Here is a 21,168-nt window from a genome sequence, read left to right as displayed (position 1 = left end):
GAGGCCAAAATAAGAAGCACCAGGTCAAACCAAGTAGCTGGGAACCAAAACCCCTTCAATCAGGAAACAACTGGATTCAGTTGGAATGAAGTTGAATCTGTTCTTTTCATTTATGGTTCAGAATATGTATGTGAACCAACGGAAGGTTTGTTAAAATAGACTCTTGGGCCTTGTCTCCTGTTTTTCAGTAGCCCTGGGATGAAGATCTAGTACGAGCAAAAGCATTCTTCCTATTTTGAAAATGTCGGTCTGCTTTGGAGTATGCTTCTAGCAGCAATTATAGTGGCCAAAGAATAGCGAGTGCTATTTAAAATACTCGTTTAAAATTTAAGGGCTAACGTGTTAACCAGATTCACCGAATATATCGAGTGTTTGCAGCCGACTCAAGGGCCAAGCAGCACCGCTTCTTTCCGGGCGAACAGCGCAGGCGTTACAACGCGGCGCACAGCGGCTGCCGTAAGACCAGTGCCGGAAGCTGCTCGCCGGAAGTGGAGCGCGCGCCTGCTCAGTGGGCCCGGGTGGGCGGCGGTGTGCCGGCCGCTCGGCTTCTGAGCTTCCGTAGGGCTTCTGGCCGGTAGGCGAGGAATGGAGCCGGTGGGCGGTGGCGGCTCCTCCTCCACCGACCCGCGAAGTACCTTCGTGCTGAGTAACCTCGCGGAGGTGGTGGAGCGTGTGTTCACCTTCCTGCCCGCCAAGGCGCTGCTGCGGGTAGCCGGGTGAGGGCGAATGGCGCGGGAGGAGACTTTCGTCCCCTTGGGTGGCGGGTCTGCCCAGACCGGGACCCCTGCACAGGTCTCCTGGCGCTCGGCCCCTGCAGCGCTGCAGACGGCGGGAGCGGTCCTCCCGGCAGCAACCTTTTGTGCTTTTGCGTCCCCAGAGTGTGCCGCCTATGGAGGGAGTGTGTTCGCAGAGTGCTGCGGACCCACCGCAGCGTGACCTGGATCTCCGCAGGGGTGGCGGAGGCCGGCCACCTGGAAGGACATTGCTTGGTCCGCGTGGTAGCAGAGGCGCTTGAGGCAAGTATGGGTGTGTGCCGTGGACAGTCATTTGCAGGGCTGGTGGGCCATCTTTCAGAACTTTTTATTTTTAAATCACGATTATGATACATGCTTTTGCTTTTAATTTGGGGACCTTTGCTCGTGGTCCGGAAAGACTTTGTAATAAACGTCAGGTTTTGTAAGGGCAGCGTGCTGCAGATGCTCATTAGATGTTGGGCAATTGAAGTTTACAGGTGTCGCTGTTAAAACTTCTGCAGACCCTTCCTTCACTTGTCTCTGTTTTGCAATGAAGGCATTCTTATCAGGGTCACACACTAGAAATAAACTAAAATTTATACCTAAATTACTTAAGTCACAGCCCTTATCTCATTTGCGTCCCTGGATCCAGGAAAGTCATTACACCGGGAGGTGAAGACAGATTATAGAGCCGGTAGTGAAGTTCCTGTATCTCACTGAGAGGCAGAGACCCTTGAGAGGAAATTGCCAATTTGACGGTCCATTACATCTTATCCCTTAGTATGTATAATATGCAAACATGAATGTTCTATTCAACGACAGTGTCACCTCCAGATTGGAAAATTATCATCAATACATGAGTTTATTAGAGTTTGTTTTTGTTTTGTTTTTTTTTTCAACTTAACACAAGCTAGAAAGAGGGAACCTCAAGTGAATGCCGTCAACAAATTGCCCTGTAGACTAGTTTGTAGAGCATCTTCTTTATTCGTGTTTGGTGTGAGAAGGTCCAGCTCACTGTGGGCTGTACCAGCCCTGGGCAGGTGGTTCTGGGGTATATGAGAAAACACACTGAGCAAGCCATGGAGAGCAAACCAGTAAAGATGGCTCCTCTGTGTCTTCTGCTTCAGTGTCTGCCTCCAGGTTCCTGCCTTGGTTTTCTTCTGTGAACTGTCATCAGGGATATGTAAGCCAAATAAGCCCTTTCCTCCCCAGATTGCTTTCGGTGCTGGTCAGTACCACAGCAATAGAAACTAAACTAAGATAGTACGTTACCTAAAAAGACATCTGGGGTTGGCCTGAAAGGGACTTTCACTGGTCAAATTGGAGATAACTTTAGCATTAAAATAAAAGCTGATAGTAATAAATGCATCCTTCAGTAAGAGACTGCAAACACACTGCTGTCTAGTTTTCAGACTCCCATTCAGATTTTGCCCCATTACTGTTCTTGATAGCAAAAGGATTCAACTTCCAGTAACTTTAACTAAAAGTTTCTTTAACTAAAATGTTTCTTTGATTTGTTCAGTTTCACCAGCTTGACTTTTCCTACCAGAACACTTAAGAAAATCCAAGGCCAGTTAATTTGTAGAACATTCACAAATTGAGTGTGACTGAGGTTGATTAGATTTCGTCAGGAATGATGGGAAAGCAAGGGTGTGTTCTCCCAGTATTCTTCCAGGTGGCCTCTGGTTTTCATTTGTCTCATTATTTTAAATTATTTGATTCAGGTGATATCTACCAGAAGCCTCTACCTTTAAATTTTCTGGCCTGCAATGAATAAGTATTTCTGGATAGAAACTTTGAAACTTAGTCTTCTCTTTCCTTTTGTTCATATATATATATATTTGCACATGCTGTTAGTCTCTTATTCAAAGCTATATCTGTTACTGTGTCTATCTTGTGCTTACACTGTCTTTGGTTTGGCTAGTGAGCTCCCAATCCAGCTTCAGTGTCTTTTAAGGATGACCTTACTTTTTTAGTACCAGATGCTTTTAAAAGCTTGTTTTTTGCCTGCTTCATTTGGGAAATTAGTGGTTTCTCTAGTAGTCTTGATTGCTTTTAGTGGAAGTTGGTATTTAGAACTAAGATTTCTACTGTGTAAGTACTCACTGCTGCTGAGGGGTTTGCTGCCTCTACTTTAGCCCAGATAGGAGTACATGTATGTATCTGCATATAGTTGTTCTTTGGTATTGTCAGGGTATTCGTTGCCCCATATTGAAGTCCACAGATGCTCAAGTCCCTCATAAAGTGGCATAGTGGGGCTGGAGAGATGGCTCAGAGGTTAAGAGCATTGCCTGCTCTACCAAAGGTCCTGAGTTCAATTCCCAGCAACCACATGGTGGCTCACAACCATCTGTAATGGGGTCTGGTGCCCTCTTCTGGCCTGCAGGTATACACACAGAATATCATATACATAATAAATAAATATTTAAAAATAAATAAAGTGGCATAGTATTTGTATTAACCTGCATAGCTCACCCTCATATTTAAATTTGAATCTCCAGATTATTTATACCTAATCTAAGTAGACCATATAAGTAAATAATGACAAGAAAAAGTTTGGGGGGCTGGAGAGATGGCTCAGTGGTTAAGAGCATTGCTTGCTCTTCCAAAGGTCCTGAGTTCAATTCCCAGCAACCACATGGTGGCTCACAACCATCTGTGATGGTGTCTGGTGCCCTCTTCTGGCCTGCAGGCATACACACAGACAGAATATTGTATACATAATAAATAAATAAATATTTAAAAAAAAAGAAAAAGTTTGTACATACTCATTACAGATGCGCCCACCCCCTTTTTTAAATAGCCACATTTGAGTCCTTGAATGAAGAGAGAGGTGGGAAGCTGACCAGATGTGTATCTGGAACTATGTTTCTATCTGTGCATGGAAACTCTTGCGTTTCTTTAAATGCAATGTGTCCAATCCTACCTAAGATTTTGTCTCGCTTTCTCTCATGTTTATATCTCCCTTTTTGACAGTGGGAAACCTAGCTCTTAAAAAACAAAGCTTTTATTTGTGTGTCTGTCTATATATGTGTACATGTGTGCAGGTGCCCATGGAGGTCAGAAGAATGCATCGGATCTTTTGGAGCTGGAGTTAACAGTTGATTGTGAACTCTGTCCTCTGAAAGAACAGCAGTCGATCTGATCTCTCCAGCATCTCTCCGGCCCTGGCTCTTGTCTTTAATGTGCCTGTCCCAAGTGTGCTGTCCTCAGTTCCATGCTAATCTTGTGTAGGTTTTCTTCTTTGCTCTTTGGACTCTTGGACTCATACCCAGAAGGCTGGCTAGCCTCTCCCAGGCCTGTGGGAGTATTGTTCTCTCTGATACATCGATCACAACCCTACATACCCAGAAGACTGGCTAGCCTCTCCCAGGCCTGTTGGAATATTGTTCTCTCTGATTCATTGATCAAAACCCTGCAGTTTGTTTGTCAAAATCTGTTATTTGGGAAAATTCAAAATACTAGCAAAGCTTTTTCCACAGAAGTGTTTTCTGGAGCATCATATACAGTGAGGGAGCTTAAAACAACCCGCTGTTCAGTAAAAGAAGTCATGAAATTATAAATTGCAAGGTACATTCAGTGATAAGATCTTCATAAAGGGGCTGGAGGGATGGCTCTGCGGTTAAGAGCATTGTCTGCTGTTCAGAGGACCTAAGTTCAGTTCCCAGTCACAAATGCCTGTAACAACTGGTTTCTGAGGGCACCTGCACACACATAGCACACATTTGGACACATACATAAGAAATAAAAAGTTTAAAATGTTGGAAAACAGATTATTAAATTATATACTTAGTTTAATCTAGTGTGATTTTTTTTTTTAATGCTCTTTTAAACTACCTGTGGCTGTTTTCAACTTTTTACCACAGTAGGCATTATTCTTTGGCTGTGAATTTCATACATTGTAGTGGTTGTTATATACAGAGAGTCTTAGACCCATTTTTGGCTCAAGCTAGCAATGTAGCTTTGACCTCTCTGAGCCTTAGGTTCCATTTTTGTAAATTGAAAAGGGAGAACAATAATTCTTTTGTGTGTTTATTGGGTTTGTCTAAGGATTAAATGGCAAAAAGATAATGTATATAACATGTTATTTATAATATATGGCTATAAATTTTCGATGGATATTAAGAATTGTCATTATATCACTATTAAAGTTCAGTTAGTAGAAGCCCTAAAGAAATCAAATTCTTGAGACAGAAGCATAGTCTCTAAGTGATACATGCTGCTTTCTCTGTGTTTTCCAAATCATCTTGCGGATAGAGTATTTTAATACAGATAAAAGGGGAGTTCCTTAACTTCCTCTTAGAAATATTTTGAACTTTTTTATAAGACAGCTTGCCATTTGTAACTTGTTTGAATAGTGTAGTCCCAGGCTCCTTGTGCTACAGTGAGAGTGTTTGAGGCTTGGCGTAGTTTCTAGTGAGAAATAGGAAGGGAAATGGAGACGTGTGAGTGCCAGAAAAAAAGAACCTTAGAATCTCAAGACTAGGCTTGTGTATTTATCTAAACACAGGACGCTCAAGGCCTGACTACTTTGAAATTTACCACTGGTTATGGCAGAGGCAGAAGCAGGCTCTGACTCCTTCATTCAGCAAAATTTCTGGGTGAAATAATCCCATGGTTTATTATGATTATTAATCCAATAGACCAAGTGGGTCTGGTAGCTCAGTGGAGTTGGAGGTACTGGACGGTCTGCCTAGCCATAGCTGAAAGGCAAGCAGTCTGAGTATTGCCAGGGTTTTATCTAAAAGGGCTTCCCAAAATATGTACGAACTCTGGAAATTTAAATTGTGTCAAGTAGTTATTTTAAAAAATGTCAGGTGATCCGGGCGGTGGTTGGTGCACACCTTTAATCCCAGCACTTGGGAATTTGAGACCAGCCTAGTCTCCAAGAGCTAGTTCCAGGACAGGTTCCAAAACTACAGGGAAACCCTGTCTCGAAAAACAAAACAAACAGAAAAGCCCGATAAAACCAAGAATTTGTATCCATAGGTCATAGGTCTTACCCAGCCCACAGAATAGTATTCAGTGTCTTTCATTGGTTTATCTAGAACCTACTCTGAAACATGTAAACCACCTCCAGACTGCAAGGCAGTGAAATTGTGCTCCATAGTCTGCACCTGATTCCACTCTGATAGAAAAGCACTTGATAGAAGGCTCATTTAGTGCACACGTGTCTATGATGGGAGGCGTAGGAAAACCAGTGGTCTGAAGAACCCTGCTCAGAGTGGACACAGCACAAGCTGTAAGGATGTCACATGGAGGTCCCCAGTACAAAGGGTGTGGCATCTAGGAGCAGGCGTTGAGAGGTTTGTTCTAGGGTACATTAAAGGAAACACGTTTAAGGTGCTTGGCAGCTAGGGAACATGTTCAAGTGTGGGCAGGTCTGGTAATACTGAGCTTGGAGCTGGAAAGGAAAACCAGAAGGGGGGTTCAATCTGTGCACCCGCTGCCGCCATCGGGATGCTTCTTATTTCCGTTCCTGTTCAGTAAAGTGAGAGACAACTTTAACTGGTAAACCAAATATCTGTTCTAAAAGAGTAAATGAACTTCTTGAGGGCTGAGATAAATTTGATGTGAAAAAAAAATACTGCTACTCAGTAAATAAACTGATAAGAGTAGGGATGACCCATGAGAAGTAAGAGGACTCGGGGGAGGGAGGGAAGGAGGGAGGCAGCAGTGAGGACTGGGGCGGGGAGGGAGGCAGTAGCTTTTTTGTCCTTAGGGATAGTGGCGGATACTTGGGGAGCACAGAAGCATTTACAGAGTCAGACCCAATTCTCTTTTTCTTTGCAGAATGTTCGCATCTTACCACGGACCGTCCTCTACATGGCAGATTCTGAAACTTTCATTAGCCTGGAGGAGTGCCGTGGCCATAAAAGAGGTATATGTAGAAAAAAGGGTTGGGCTTTTGTTTCCAACATTTCCTAGTGCTAAGTGCAAGCCTTCCAAGGCTTTGGGGCGCCGTTCCTGTACTCATGCCTCTTTTTGGCTTGAGCTAAGGAGCCCTTTGTGTGCAGATTGATGTCTGACCTCCTGGTCCAACTGGAACAAAATTTTTCAGAAAGATTTTTGTTTTGAAATACTCTAAGCCTCCAGTTGTACTTCTCTTTGTTAAAACAGAAGCCTGGCTTTGGTTATCCAAGCCTGTTCATGTATGATGCAGCGCTATGGGGTTCCAAAGCTGTTTGCAGATACTCTGCATTCTTGACTTGCTAAGGGGAATCCAGCTCAAGAACACAAGATGGGGCCCTTTGACGCAGACTTTGATTTGTACATTGTCTGGCTTGAATCTAACGGACTGGAGTCAAGTAGTAGTTGTGCCGTGACACCAGCTGAACAGAGATCCCGTAAATAGCACCTCTCAGACTCAGTGCTGCGCCAAATTTGATGCCTTTGGGCAAAAGTAAGGACAAGGGCAAACTATTAATGGCAAAGGGTAGGTTTAGAATTCGAATAAAACAGACACAAAAATGGGGAAACCGCTTATTTTAATCAAAATGTTCAAGCTTGCCAGGTGGCGGCATATGCCTTTATTCCGAGTTCTCAGGAGGCAGAGGCAGGTGGATCTCCTTGAGTTCAAGGCTAGCCTGGTCTACAAAAGTCAGTTCCAGGACAGCCAGTACTGTTACAGAGAGAAACCTTGTGTACAAAACAAAACTAAAGTCCTCCCTCCCTTCCTCCCTCCCTCCCTTCCTCTCTCCCTTCCTCCCTCCCTCCTTCCCTCCCTCCGTCCTTCACTCCTTCCCTCCCTCCCCTCACATCCATCCATCCTTCCTTCCTTCCTTCCTTCTTTCCTTCCTTCCTTCCTTCTTCCCTCCCTCCCACTCTCCCTCACTTTCTCCCTCTTTCCTCCCTCGCTTCCTATCTCCTTCCTTTCCTCCCTCTTTCCTCCCTCCTTCCTTCTATTGCTTCTTCCTTTTTCTTTGAGATAAGGTCACATGTAGCCCAGGCTGGCCTCAAAAACTCACTGTATAGCTAAGAGATTACCTTGAACTTCTGATTATCTTGCTGTTGGAGGAGGACTTGTTCGTTCCAGCCACCCGGCTAGCTTACATCTGAAATAATCACACAGAAACTGTATTGATTAAAACACTGCCTGGCCCATTAGCTCTAACTTCTTATTGGCTATCTCTTACATCTCAGTTTAACCCATCTCTATTAATATGCGTATCGCCATGTGGTAGTGGCTTACTGGAGATTCTAATCGGCGTACATCTGAGGTGGAGGATCCATGGCTTCTCTGACTCTGCTTTCTTCCACCCAGCATTCAGTTCTGTCTCCCTGCCTAAGTTCTGCCCTATCACCAGGCCCAAAGCAGTTTCTTTATTCATTAACCAATGTAAGCAACACATAGAAAGGAGGACCTCCTACACCATCTTGCTTCTATCTTCAAGTGCTGGGACCACAGCATGCACCACTTTGGGGTTCATGTAGCACCATGGCTGATGATTGACCGATCGAACCTAGGCTTCTTGCATGCTAGGCTGGTCCTCTACCAGTTGAGTTATGCCCCAGCCTCATAACCTTTTCGGTTGTTAAATATTACTTTTTGTGTCTGTCTTTTTTTTTTTTAACACTGTTAGATTTGACAATGAAAAGTGGATATTTAATAATTGTGCTGCTTTATTGTTACAGCGAGGAAAAGAACTACCATGGAGACAGCGTTTGCCCTTGAGAAGCTGTTTCCCAAGCAGTGTCAGATCCTTGGGATTGTGACCCCTGGAATTATAGGTGAGAGAAATTAACGACTTATTTTTTGCTTAGTTTAATGTGGGGTCCCGTGGATTGGTGAACTAATTATAGCTGGAGAGCACACATTTCACCTTTCTGGTGGCATGTAAAACCAAGAGCAGTAGACATCTGTCCTGGTGGAACCTTGTCCTCGGTGTCTGTCAAGTTGTTGAGGTTCACAGTTCAGATCACAGGGCTGTCTAAGAGCAGCATATAACCTGACTTCCTTAGCCTTTCCAGGGAAGGAAGGGTCTCATTGTGCCTGCCCCATTCCTGTCTGGTCAGTTCACCCACTCTTGTTTCCTGCAGGCGGGGCAGCTGAGAGTGACAGGTTACAGTGCGTCTTACGGAGAGACTTGTTTCTCTGCGTGCTGCCAGCATGGCACATGAATTTTTGCTGTTACTGTTTGAATTGTTTCCTGTTGATGTAGCGGTGGTCCAGTGGTTAAGATAACTGGATTAGGATTCCAGCTGTACCACTTAGTGTCTGTGTTACTTTGTATAGCTTACCTGACGTCCATGAGACTTGAGTGTCCTCATCAGGGAAATGGGAAAGCGCCTTCTTAGGAGGGCTGTGAAGATGCAGTGACTCAGCACATCTGTGGCCTTTAGAGCAAACCATGCAGCAAGATGTCAGCTGTCATTTTCTGGAGCCTTGCAGGTGGTTAGTTGGTAAAGGGTCTGCTGCACAGGCATAGAGGCCCTCATCAGCCCTGGACTCCCGTACAAGCACCCTGAAAGACTTTTGGTTTGCATCTCAGAGTCCTGTGCAGTGAAGCACAGGGGTTCTGGGTGTTTGCAAATGAATAGGGCCTGCTCTTCTCTGCCCCACCAGCTCCTTACCGCAGGGCTGCTGTAGCTCCGTACACACTTGGACTAATGAAGCAATAGCGGTGACTGTGGTTTTCTTCCAACTTTTGAGTTGACTTTAAATAGCTGGTAGCCTTCACCTCATCACTGGTCACTGTTGGATACTGATGTAGAGTCGGGCACTCCTTCCTCACATCTTTTTTCTCGGCTCTCATTATATCCACTGCCTTTACTTGAACACAACTGTGCTTCTTAAAGTTATCTGCTGTAGGAATAGGGGCAAGAAAGGGAAGGCAGCCTTGGTGGCATCCTGCCTCCCCAGTGAGAAAGGGAAGGCAGCCTTGGTGGCATCCTGCCTCCCCAGTGAGAAAGGGAAGGCAGCCTTGGTGGCATCCTGCCTCCCCAGTGAGAAAGGGAAGGCAGCCTTGGTGGCATCCTGCCTCCCCAGTAAGCAGTCGCAATCCCAGCTCTCCTTAGTCACTGCCTTGTTCTGAGCAGTTTAGGCTTTGTGTTGCTTTATGTCCCCATGGTCTTATGTTTGGGGTTAAATACCATTCCATCTGCTTTGGTCATGGTATGGCTCTGATGTTAGCTGGGCCCTCTTCATACTGGTTGCAGTCATTTAAATAAGAATGGCCCCCACATGTTCATAGACTTTTGAGTGCTTGGTATCCAGAGAGTGAAATTGTTTGAAAGGATTACAAAGATTAGGAGGTGTGGCTCTGTTTTGTTGGAGGAAGTTTGTGATTGGGGATTGTAAAAGGACACTTCCTGTCTCAAGTGCCTGGTCCCAAATAACCGACTTAGAGGATTAATCGCCTGTGGAGCATGCCAAGCTGGCCAAGCTGCAGGAATTGTGTGGAGGGTCGCGCAGGAGACTTCGGCAGGAGACCATGGTGCTGCGAGGCTGCCTTCAGGAGAGCCAGGGTGGCTGCCTCTCCGCTGCTTCCCTGGTTATGCTGTGCCCGACAGTGAGGGGCACTGTGGCCACTCTACTTGATGGGGCTGAGCAAATGCTCTGCTGATAGCTCAGGCTTGGTATTAGCTAACTTTTAAATTTAAATTAACCCATATTTCTACCTATGCTTTACCACATGGCTGATGACTTGTTACCTCATTTTCTACATAACCTGCTTGCTTGGCAGCTGGCTGGCATCTCCCTGACTCCGCCCTTCTTCGTCCCAGTATCCTCTGACTCTGGCTGTCCGCCTAACTTCCTGCGCCACTACTGGTCTGTCATGTGAATATGAGCAGTACATATCATAGTGTAGAAAAGGATTGTTCCACAGAGGGGATGGGCTTCCTTCTCTGCCTGCAAGCCAGGGTGTGGTTTTCAGTGACTTCTCCAGTACCACTCTTGCTGCTTCCATGCTTTCTGCCATGATGATCGTCAGCCTCGGAAACTGCACAAGCCTCCAGTTGAAGCTTCCTTTTGTAAGAGCTGCCTTGGTCGTCGTGTCTCTACACAGCAGTAGGACAGTGGCTAAGATACTGGTCTTACCAGGCTTCTGGTCTTCACTGCTGATGCTTTGAGCCTAGCTGTTTCTTTACTTTTGGCCTGACAGTCCCTGCCAAAATCCCTATTCTGACTTCTGTGGTGCTAGGGTAGTTTTGCCAGGTCAGTGTCTTATACATGGTTGTTCTCTTTTTGTGTTTTGGCTCTTTACTGGGTATAAATATTTAACACATCTCTGAGATGGATTTGTTACATTATAAGTAATTCCTTTAAAGCTGTGCTTGCATGTGCGGGCCAGAGGTTGTCAAGTGTCATCTTCTGTTGTTCTTTTGAGACAGGGTCTCTCACTAAACTTGAGGCTCACTTTTCTAGCTAGACTGGCTGGTCAGTGAACTCCAGGGGTTTGCCTTTCTCTACTTCCCACTTTGCCTGACCTTAGTGCGTGTCTGGGGTCAGGTTTGGAAGACTCTGGTCTTCATGCCCGTACAGCAGATATTTTATCAGCTGAGCCATGCCCCCCCCACCTTCATTTAAGTGTTCGAGTCTTTCTATGATATAAATGGGACAAGATTTATTTTCCCATTCTTGTTTTGATAGGCTGTGGTTTTTCTGATTCTAGGTATTGTGAATGAGGCTGGGTTTTTTTGTGTAAGTTTTATAAGTTTCTCTGAAACTTAAGGAGTTGGACTTTCTTGGTTTTAGCACTGACCTAAAAAGAAAGGCAAGTTTTCCAAGGTTCTGCCATTCTGTGCTCAGGAGCAATGGTTGGAGGGTGCAGTTGCTGTGACCGTTAGTCAGGCTGGTAGATGTGAAGATACTCTTGGACGCTAAGGACTAGTTGTATGCTCACTGGGTACTTGTCTTTGGCTTGTGACAGGGCTGGCTCACTCTGCTGTGGTTTTAATGTGGACTGTCCTGCATCTACTCACATTTAAACACTGTTTATGTTTCCTCCTGCACTCTGTGGGGGTTGTTTGTTGTTGCTGTTGGAACAAAATACTGGCCGAATGCAGTGGGGTGGGGAACTTTCTTAGTTTGCAGTTGGAAGGTGCATCTTGGTGGGGAGTCATGTGGCAGAATCTTGAGGAAGCAGGTCACGCTGCGTCCTTACTGAAGGAGCAGAAAAGGACTGCAGCTGCTGCTTGGCCGCAGGACTCCGGGCTCTGGGACGGTTGGCCTGAAACCCGGTCAACTTAACCTGAGGCACTAGCTCAGGCCTACCATGAACTTGCTTCTTTCTTTTCATGTTTTAAATATACAGTCTGTGAATCATGTGGGGTGTGTCTTTTGTGTTCTTCTCTTTGAATACCACCCCCACCCCCAACTCCCACCCCACCATCCCTCAGCCCCTTCCCCCACATCGTGGTTTGCATTTCTAGAAACTTAACACTTAAAAAGATTTGTGTGTGGCGTTGTGCCTTCGTGTATGTGTGTACCATGTGCACGTGTGGTGCTCATAGAGACCAGAAGGGGGCACCAGATCCCTTGGAACCAGAGTTAGACAGTTGTGGCCAGCTCTGTGTGACAGGAACTGAACCTTGGTCATCTTGACTCAGTGACTGCGGACAATTTGTATACCTGCTTTTCCTCTGTTTATAAAAGCATTTCTTTTGTTTGTTTTTTCGAGACAGGGATTCTCTGTAGCTTTGGAGCCTGTCCTGGAACTAGCTCTTGTAGACCAAGCTGGCCTCAAACTCACAGAGATCCGCCTGCCTCTGCCTCCCAAGTGCTGGAATTAAAGGCGTGCGCTCAGCTTTTTGAAAGCTTTTCTTTCTGAACATATTTGAAAGTGTGTGGTGCAGGGATCACAACCCTAAAATTGCCAAAGAACCGTGTTTGCTCTAAGAGCATCTGTTTGATAACAGCCTAGCCTGCAGTTAGGAGGATGCAGTGGGCTGATGAAGGTTCTTACTAACGCCAGTTTCTGTTAGGAGGATGCAGTGGGCTGATGAAGGTTCTTACTAACGCCAGTTTCTGTTAGGAGGATGCAGTGGGCTGATGAAGGTTCTTACTTATGCCAGTTTCTGTTAGGAGGATGCAGTGGGCTGATGAAGGTTCTTACTAACGCCAGTTTCTGTTAGGAGGATGCAGTGGACTGATGAAGGTTCTTACTAACGCCAGTTTCTGTTAGGATGCAGTGGGTTGATGAAGGTTCTTACTAACGCCAGTTTCTGTTGGCTGTCCTCATGACGCTGTTGTTTTCTCTCTAGTGACGCCAATGGGATCAGGTAACAACCGACCTCAGGAAATAGAAATTGGAGAATCTGGTTTTGCTTTATTATTTCCTCAAATTGAAGGGATAAAAATTCGGCCCTTCCATTTTATTAAGGACCCCAAGAATTTAACACTCGAACGACATCAGCTTGCTGAAGTGGGTAAGTTGTTATTTACTGTTTTATTTACTTGGTTTTTTGAGATAGGGTCTCACTACTTATTGCTGGCTGGCCTTGATTTCAGAATCTTCTTGCCTTTGCCTCCTGAGTGCTGAGGTTTCACAGGTACATGGCACATACCCAGCATTGTTATTTATTATTAATTGCCCATTTGTTGATTAACTTCATCTGTTTTAATTCTGGCTAGCTAGTGACTTCTAGGCCACTGTTGACAAGGCTGGTGATTGGTCCAATTCATTTCAAATTGTTTTATTGCCATGAAGTCCTAGATGACCCGAGACGAACACCTTTTATATAAGTATTCTGTTGCTAAGCTTGCTCATGAGTATTTTACTTGCATGTATGTAAGTATATGTACTGTGTGTGTGTGTGTCTGCTGCCCATGGAGAGCAGACGAGGACATAGATTCCCTGGAACTAGAATTATAGACAGTTGTAAGATCCGTGAATGCATGCATGCATTTAATCGTAGCTGAAGTTTGAATCTTGATCTTCAGTAGACTTTTAGCAATAATTTTGCCTTATTTTTGTTATTTAAAACAGAAAAACTTAACATTTAAAAATATCCCTAGTAACCATTTATAATACAAGTTTTTAGAAGAAAAAGGTTGGTGCTGGAAGAGAAGGCATGGACTTGAAGTGTGAGGAAATACACAGTCAGGATTGCTCCCAAGTTTGAGAAAACAAGTGTGGACGGATTGAAGTAGGTCTAGTGTCAGACTTTGATGGGGAAACTTACTTGATACATAGGCAGCTGGCTACTCCAGCAACGCAGTGTGAAGGCTTTTCATCGTCTCCCTCCGTGATGTATTAGCACGCAGACGTGTCATGTAATAATGAATTCCCTGCCTGTCAGGTTTCCTTGTTGCTAATATGCAAATCAGCTGTTGAGTCCTTGAACTTTTACAGGTTAGTTTCACTTTACAGACAAGGAAATAGGTTTGGAAAAGTTAAGCTTGTCCCAACTTAAAGACCAGCAATAGAAAAATGGGAAAGTGTGGGTTTGTGGCTCAAAGGATGGAATATACATTCTGAGAACGGCTTTTACACCGTCTGTAAACAGGAGAGTTAGAGTGGCTGTGGAAGGGATGGAGCCGAGCAGTAAGGGGGGCAGCTAATGCTCGAAGCCCTGCATGCGGGCTCCGTAGAAGGCTGGACAGGTGCAGGCACTCTGTCCCCACAGTGGGACTATTTAGAACAGGCTTGAGCTTCAGGATGGCTTCCAGGATGGTTGAGACTACTTTCCCTTTTCCATGTGCACGCCATGTTGCAGTGCATTTGTGTGGAGACCAGAGGTTGGTGTCAGTGTCTCTTGAATAGCCATGCCATTGGCCCAAGTGGTCACGTCCTGGAAGTGACACCCGTTTCTAAACTAGACTTGAATGTTGTTCCACAGACTTCTTCCTACTCAGAAAAATGTGTTCCACAAAAGAAAAGGGTCTCGATGTGCCCGACTCATCTGTATGAGGGAGGACTCTTCAGAACTGTGCAAACCTGAGGTTTATTTACTACTATGTGGAGAGTTAGAACTGACCCAGGGGCAGAGTCTAAAGTTTTATTTGTCTGTAATTGATTGTCTTGTCAGCAGCTCCATGCTGTGACCTAAAGGTAAAGTTTCCTAGATTTCAGCACAAAAAAGAATTCCAGGATGAGCTAGTGTAAAGCATAGTTAGTTTATTAAAGAAGGTTTTTAATATAAATTTCAGCATGGGGGTTGAGAGATATTCAGGGAGAGTGGATGTGGGCTACTCAGAAAAAAGGTCACATGTCATTGTCTTTACAAAAACTGTCACTAAAGGATTGCTGAGAAGGTAAGCTGGGATGCAGGACAGGCATTTGATAAGACAGAACTCTAGGTCACCAGCATGGAGTTAGATGCTAATGTGCTGGGAGTCTTGATTCTTAATTGTTCAAGCCTGAGCATTGTGGTCGGCGGGGCTCCTTTCCCTTTCCTTCTAGCCTGCTTCAGTCTTGCTGAGGGACCCTTCCTTTTATCACCATGGAAGGCATGTGGCTGAGTTAAATGGAAACATCTGTGTAGTTAGGGGCTGCATTTTCTTCCTGTCCCAGAAGCCACCTGTTGTAATACTGTTCGGTTTCAAATGGCTGCTGTGAAAACAGGCTGCCGGAGACTCGGGTGGAAGCGTGGCGCTCTGGGAATGAGACACTACTGGTCTCTTGAGCCTTGCTGCCTGCTAGTGGTAGAGCTGCTTTTAGACCACGTTATAAACTCTAGGTCACTGGCCCGTGTGGACTTGGAATGTGGAACAACCCAACATGGTCCGCTAGGCTGCTGTTCTGTCTGTAACTGTCCTTGCTTGTGTGAGGCGTTGACTGGATTATATTCAAATACCGTTTAGGTTTTTATTAATGGAAAGCCAGGAACTTGAGTGCTGCACAGCACCTCGGGTGCCAGTCCGTCAGCAGGAATACCAACAGCTCGTTGTGGTTTAAGGCTGTCTTATCTCTCACTTCTCTGCAGGTCTTCTGGATAACCCTGAGCTTCGCGTGGTCCTTGTCTTTGGCTATAACTGCTGTAAGGTGGGAGCCAATAATTACCTGCAGCGAGTGGTCAGCACTTTCAGCAATATGAACATCATCCTGGCTGGAGGCCAGGTGGACAACTTGTCTTCACTGACTTCTGAGAAGTAAGCCTGTGCACTTTGCTTTTCTCCCAGGGTGAATGGAAACGACTTCAGGTTCTTACAACAAATTCGAGGAATCAATGTGGTATTATATGCCGGTACTAAGAGGCAGGAGAATTTCTTGAATTCAGTACCAGCTTGGTCTACACTGATGACTTCCAGGCCAGAAAAGGCTACAAAGTGACAGCCTGTCTCAAAAAATAGAAAAGGAATTGCTAATGTATCAATTCATTCAATTTTGCTGTTGCCAAGAGGCTCACTGAACACAATTCTGCTTGCAGTCAAAAAACTAAACTTGTATTTATTGTCCTTTAAGAACATCAGCGTTAGGCTCCTTCAGCACCGCCTGTTGATAAATTTTACAGCACTGGTCCTCCTTGTGATGTTGCTCCTGCAAACAGAGAAGTCACTAATGAGGCTAAAATAAATGCATAAGGCTTATTTCAGTATAGAGTTGAGTTGCTAACTGGGAGATAGAGGTTTCATAGAAATAAGTAAGGAAGGCTAGGTTTTTAAAGGGAAAGAACTAAGGTGAGATTGAAGCAGCTTGTTTATGCCCTTGTGTGGAGTTTTGAGTGAGCTGAGAATGGGCTGCCGCCCGGTCTGTGTGTACACTAAGCTGAAGGTCAGCAGCAAGTGAGTCAAGTCCTGGGGTTGGAAACTTGCAGCGGGACTTTGCAATCTCATCTCTGAATACTTTGAAACAAACTTCTACCTCTCAGAGATGCTCTCTGTGGGTCGCAAATTCTCTCTGGATCAGACTGTAGCCATTTAAAGTGTTTCCTTGAGAAGGAGGTACATGGGCCAAGTGTTCCTGACAAAACTCATCAGGCTCTAACACTCAGGGTGGGGTGGCATCTCCCTGCTCTTCTCCAGGGAACAGCAGCCTGTGGTATCTTACTGGTGTTCCTTGGCCTTCAGTTTTGGGACCTATATACTAGATTTTATTTATTTTGTGTGTGTGTATATGCACCACTGATGCTTGGTGCCTCCATATCTTAGTTTCTTACTAACCCGGATCTCATGCATTCTGTAGATTCAGTTGTTGATAAATGTAATGGGTACTTAAGGTGTCTGTTTCCTCCCAGCGGGTGTTCACTGTGTGCTTTATAGCTTTACTAACAGGGTATTTTCTTTTGTAAGCATAAAATGTTTGATTGAAATAAGTCTTTACAGGGCTGAGAATGTAAGTTCAATCCTTGGGACCCACGTGGTGGAAAGAGAAAGGACTCCTCTGCTCTCCATCCATAAGCCATGCTGTATGCATGCTCACCAGACCTGCACACAAAACCAGTGTCATAGGAAAAGGGCAGGAAAGATTTGTTTCAAATAAATGTAGTAGATATGTGTGTGTCTGTTACATGAGTGAAGGTGCCCTCAAGGACCAGAGGTATTAGGTTATGAATCCCTGTTGTGGGGTGCTGAGAATCAGACTGGGATCTCTGTATAAGCAGAACACACTCTTAACTTCTCAGCCACCTCTCCATCCCTCCCCCCAGTTGTGAAATTTTAAAATTCAAACTCAGGCTCAAAACAATAAGACAGGAAGCATTGAAATCATAGTTCTTTAAAGGCTAGTTAACACAAAGCTAAAACCTGCAGAGTTGGAAATCATCCACCATGATTATATATATTTTTGTTTGGTTTCTTGAGAAACAGCCGTGGTCATCCTGTAACTCACTTTATAGACCAGGCTGAGCTTGAACTCAGAGATCCACCTGCCTTCCTGAGTGCATCTTTTTCATAATTTAACAGTGAATGATGGGGTGCGATGCCATAATGTCAGTCATACTCCATGGGATAGGACTGTCAGATCAGAGTGCTTGTCAGCACCTCCACCACAGACCCGGTGCAGATCTGTCTGGGACGAGAAGTCTCGGAGTAGAGCATAAGCTGCAAAGGCAGCAGAGCTTCCTTCTTAGTTAATGATTTTCTGTTTCTGTTCCCAGGAAGCCTCTGGACATTGATGCCACAGGTGTGGTTGGACTGTCGTTTAGTGGACAGCGAATCCAGAGCGCCACGGTTCTCCTCAGTGAGGATGTGACTGATGACAAGACGGCTGAGGCAGCCATGCAGCGTCTCAAAGCCGCCAACATCCCCGAAGAGAACACCATCGGCTTCATGTTCGCTTGCGTGGGCCGGGGCTTTCAGTACTACAGAGCCAAGGGGAACGTGGAAGCCGACGCCTTTAGGAAGTTTTTTCCCAGCGTCCCCTTATTCGGTTTCTTCGGAAATGGGGAGATTGGATGTGACCGGATAGTCACCGGGAACTTCATACTGAGGAGGTGTAATGAGGTAAAGGAAGAGGACCTGTTCCATAGCTACACGACCATCATGGCTCTCATTCACCTGGGGGCCTCTAAATAGGATGTCTTGTGGAGACTGGCTCTCACAGGATGTAACTTTGGGGGGTTGCCTTTTTCAGAAAAGTGGAAACTTGGGATATAAGTATTTTAAAACCAAACTAGCTCCTTGTGCTTTGTAGCTTTGGTGCTCTGAGATCATGTTGGGTGAGTTTTAATTCATAGATGAAGGACAGCTTTGTTCACAGATCAGAAAGTGGGAGGAGGCCACCAGGAGGATCAGTAACCTGTAGTTACTGATGAACATGTAGCAGAATCATGACTTTATTTTCCCTTAAAGGCGAAAATTAAAGAGATGGTGGATTCTTTTTTCCTGCTTTTCAGTTTTCTCAGGAGCTGTAACAAATTTACTGACTTTTTACTTTTCTGATGAAGAACTACCTTTGTTTTCGTACTATATAAAGTTGTTCTCGTAGGTAAGTTAGCACTTTCCTCTTCACGGTAAAGAGACTGTAAGGGAACAATCTTTTTCACATAGTCCTGAAAATTATATCACCATATTTTGGTTTTATACCAATAAAATACACTTGAAAACCCACCAACTAGTATATTCACTGCTTTTGATGAGACATGAAGGTTGTCAGCTACTCCGCTGGTGAGAGCCTGGAGTGGAGAGAGAAGTGAGGAAACGCTAGTTTCCCGAGCATTGGCATTTACAGAGCACCTGATGGGAACTTGGATTTTCACTTACTCACAGCCTGTGTTTCTCAATAGGGCTTACTGTGTTCTGTGTCCTTAATAGCGCATGACCTTGGATTGTCCCTTTCTCCTTACTGCTTGGAATATGGGTAGGTCATGAGTCACCTTGGACACCGCAGAAAAGTCAGTACTCCATTGTGGCAAGGACCACAGGGATCCTGGGTGTCTTCTCCTGTATTCCCGTAATGGACTTGTGCTGCCTGTTCCTAGACTTGTACAGGGTGGACGTTAACGTGGATTGCACCAGGTCGTTGTTGGAGGATATGCTTACAAGGTGACACATTTCTGTACTGGTCAGTGGTTTCTACTAAAAGGACACTAGATAATTGGTAGGGAAAATCAAATACAAGTATTAAAAGAAACAATTGCGGTTTGTCAAAAAACAAACATGCCTAGAAGTGGCAACTGCTGCAGATATATATAAAGCTGCAAAAGTAATCAGATTTAACCAACGCCGAATGAGCACGGCAGTAAAGGTGTATCCACATACTGAGCTGCCTCTCAGTCGAGGCTCAGGAGATCGCCAGCAGCAAGGCTTTGAAATCACCGACTTCTCTATACCGTCAAGTGAAAATGCAGTGGGGCTCTAGTTTGTTCAGAAGGGCTGCCTCCAGGAATACATTTCCATCCCTTTGGTCCAAGGGAAAGGGAGTGGAACCTTAGCATGGAGTGCAGAAAAGGAAGATAAGCTGGTACTTTCTCTAGTGAAAGTCCAACGTGAAACCTAGAGACCTCATTCAGTGTGCTCACAGCAACTACAGAAGATGAGAATCAGTGTCTACAAAGAGGAAGTTAGGAAAAGCCCCCACATTTCCTAAAGAAAAACAAAAACAAATGACCTCACCAGAGACTTTCAGAGGCCACTGGAACTAGAAGAGTATAAACAGGTGAACCCAGCGTGAAGGATTTGTGTGACAGACACAGACCACTACCCAATCAGCACTGCTGTCTTCAAGAAAAACTAGGAAAGCCATTTGGTAAAAATCATTCTTTTGTGATTAAAAATAAAACCAACTAGAAGTACAGGGAAACTATGTCAACAAAAAGGCCACCATGAGAACATACGGTGAACTTCCTGTCTGGTGGAAGGATGCTTGCCTGCACCATTGCTAGTCAACATGGACTGGCTGGAGCGGCTGGTGTCAAATGGGACAAAAATAAAATTACCTGTTCACAAATCATATGATCTTACACACAGAAAACTAAAGATTTCACGGGAGACTTTCAGAATCAGTAAAGTACTCATAGAAGCAGGGCACAAGGTCAACACAGGAAACCAGCATCGTTTCTGTACTTCAGCAGTGAACAAACATTAGAGCAGTTCTTTCTACAGCAACATCAAAAACAGTAAAATACTGGGAGCATAACCAGAGGTGGAAACTGCCACAGAAATGATGGAGCACATCCATGTTGATGGGCTGGGAATCTACAGGGATTCCCAAGGCAATCTACAGGGTCAGTGTAATCCCTAGCAAAACATGACCTTGCAGTACTGGTTTGGTTTGTTCAGACAGAAAATACACCTTAAGGTTCAAGTACAATCTCAAGGGACGAGGAGTGGCCAAATCTTGAATATTGAAGTAGGGTGAGTCATCTGATTCCAGAACAGTGATTCTGGCTTCAAGATAAACTAATGGGACAGAAACGCTTAGGGAAGGGACCAAGATTTTTCAGTAAGGAAGATACAATTTTCCAGAAAACAGTGCTAGAGTTAGGAACTTAAATAATGTCATATATTAAAATTAACTAAAAATAGGTTTTTAAAACAGTAGGTTAAAAAAAACTGTCCAACTCTTGGAAGAAAACGGTGGAAAACATCAGGATAATGGATTTTACAGAGATTTTGTGGAGTTGTTACCAGATTTTCAGGGATCAAAAATTAGACGTAATGGAATTAATCAAAAATTAAAATTTTGTGCATGACATGAAAATAGATCATACTTACAGAGCAAAAAAACCATACATAGACTTGGAAGCTATACTTGCAGCCCATGAAAAAGGACTTAATATCCAGAATACAGAACTAATGTACAACCACACACGTCTAATTAAAAAGTGGCCTGGAACTTAAACAGGTCTCCATGGAAGATACATAGATGACTAACACACACTGATGCACGGGAGAATGCAGGTTAAACTCCAATGAGACACCACCCTTTAGGATGGTGACTGTCTTCCTTCTCCCTGTCTCTCTTCCACTCTCTGCCTTCCTACGACACAGCAGGTTGTATTCATAAGTGTGTGTGTGTGTGTGTGTGTGTGTATATATGCACATACACAAAATACATAAAATTGTCAGAAAAAAATTTAAAGCCATCTAATAAGAAAAACTCCAGCC

General features: G+C 44.5%; 2 protein-coding genes across 5 annotated transcripts in view; one reads left to right on the top strand and one right to left on the bottom strand.

Moving 5' to 3' along the window:
• Positions 1–484: 484 nt before the first annotated feature.
• On the top strand, positions 485–21,102 carry Fbxo22 (F-box protein 22). Its single transcript, XM_075965848.1, has 7 exons — positions 485–716; positions 878–1,016; positions 6,528–6,615; positions 8,370–8,465; positions 12,942–13,106; positions 15,606–15,771; positions 17,718–21,102. The coding sequence occupies exons 1-7, from the start codon at positions 586–588 to the stop codon at positions 18,133–18,135; spliced, it is 1,203 nt and encodes a 400-aa protein (XP_075821963.1). The 5' UTR covers positions 485–585; the 3' UTR covers positions 18,136–21,102.
• Positions 14,776–21,168, bottom strand: part of Nrg4 (neuregulin 4) — a 56,860-nt gene continuing 50,467 nt past the window's right edge. For 3 of the 4 annotated variants that reach the window (XM_075965849.1, XM_075965853.1, XM_075965851.1), the window contains one exon: positions 14,776–16,159. The gene's annotated coding sequence lies outside the window, so the exon portion shown is untranslated. Of the gene's footprint in view, positions 16,160–19,069; positions 19,149–21,168 lie in introns of those variants that run through there. The other variant, XM_075965850.1, reaches the window with a different exon arrangement.

This window comes from Microtus pennsylvanicus, chromosome 3 (assembly GCF_037038515.1).
Source record: "Microtus pennsylvanicus isolate mMicPen1 chromosome 3, mMicPen1.hap1, whole genome shotgun sequence".
NCBI classification, from domain to species: domain Eukaryota; kingdom Metazoa; phylum Chordata; class Mammalia; order Rodentia; family Cricetidae; genus Microtus; species Microtus pennsylvanicus.
The sequence above is the reverse complement of the archived record's forward strand: the minus strand, read 5'-3'. Positions and strand labels throughout refer to the sequence as shown.

Bases quoted from the DNA above. Each gene is read 5' to 3' on its own strand.
- Fbxo22 (XM_075965848.1), top strand. From the start codon at position 586: ATGGAGCCGGTGGGCGGTGGCGGCTCCTCCTCCACCGACCCGCGAAGT. The intron at 717-877 runs GTGAGGGCGAAT...TTGCGTCCCCAG, and splicing joins GCGCTGCTGCGGGTAGCCGG to AGTGTGCCGCCTATGGAGGG. The intron at 6,616-8,369 runs GTATATGTAGAA...TTATTGTTACAG, and splicing joins GTGCCGTGGCCATAAAAGAG to CGAGGAAAAGAACTACCATG.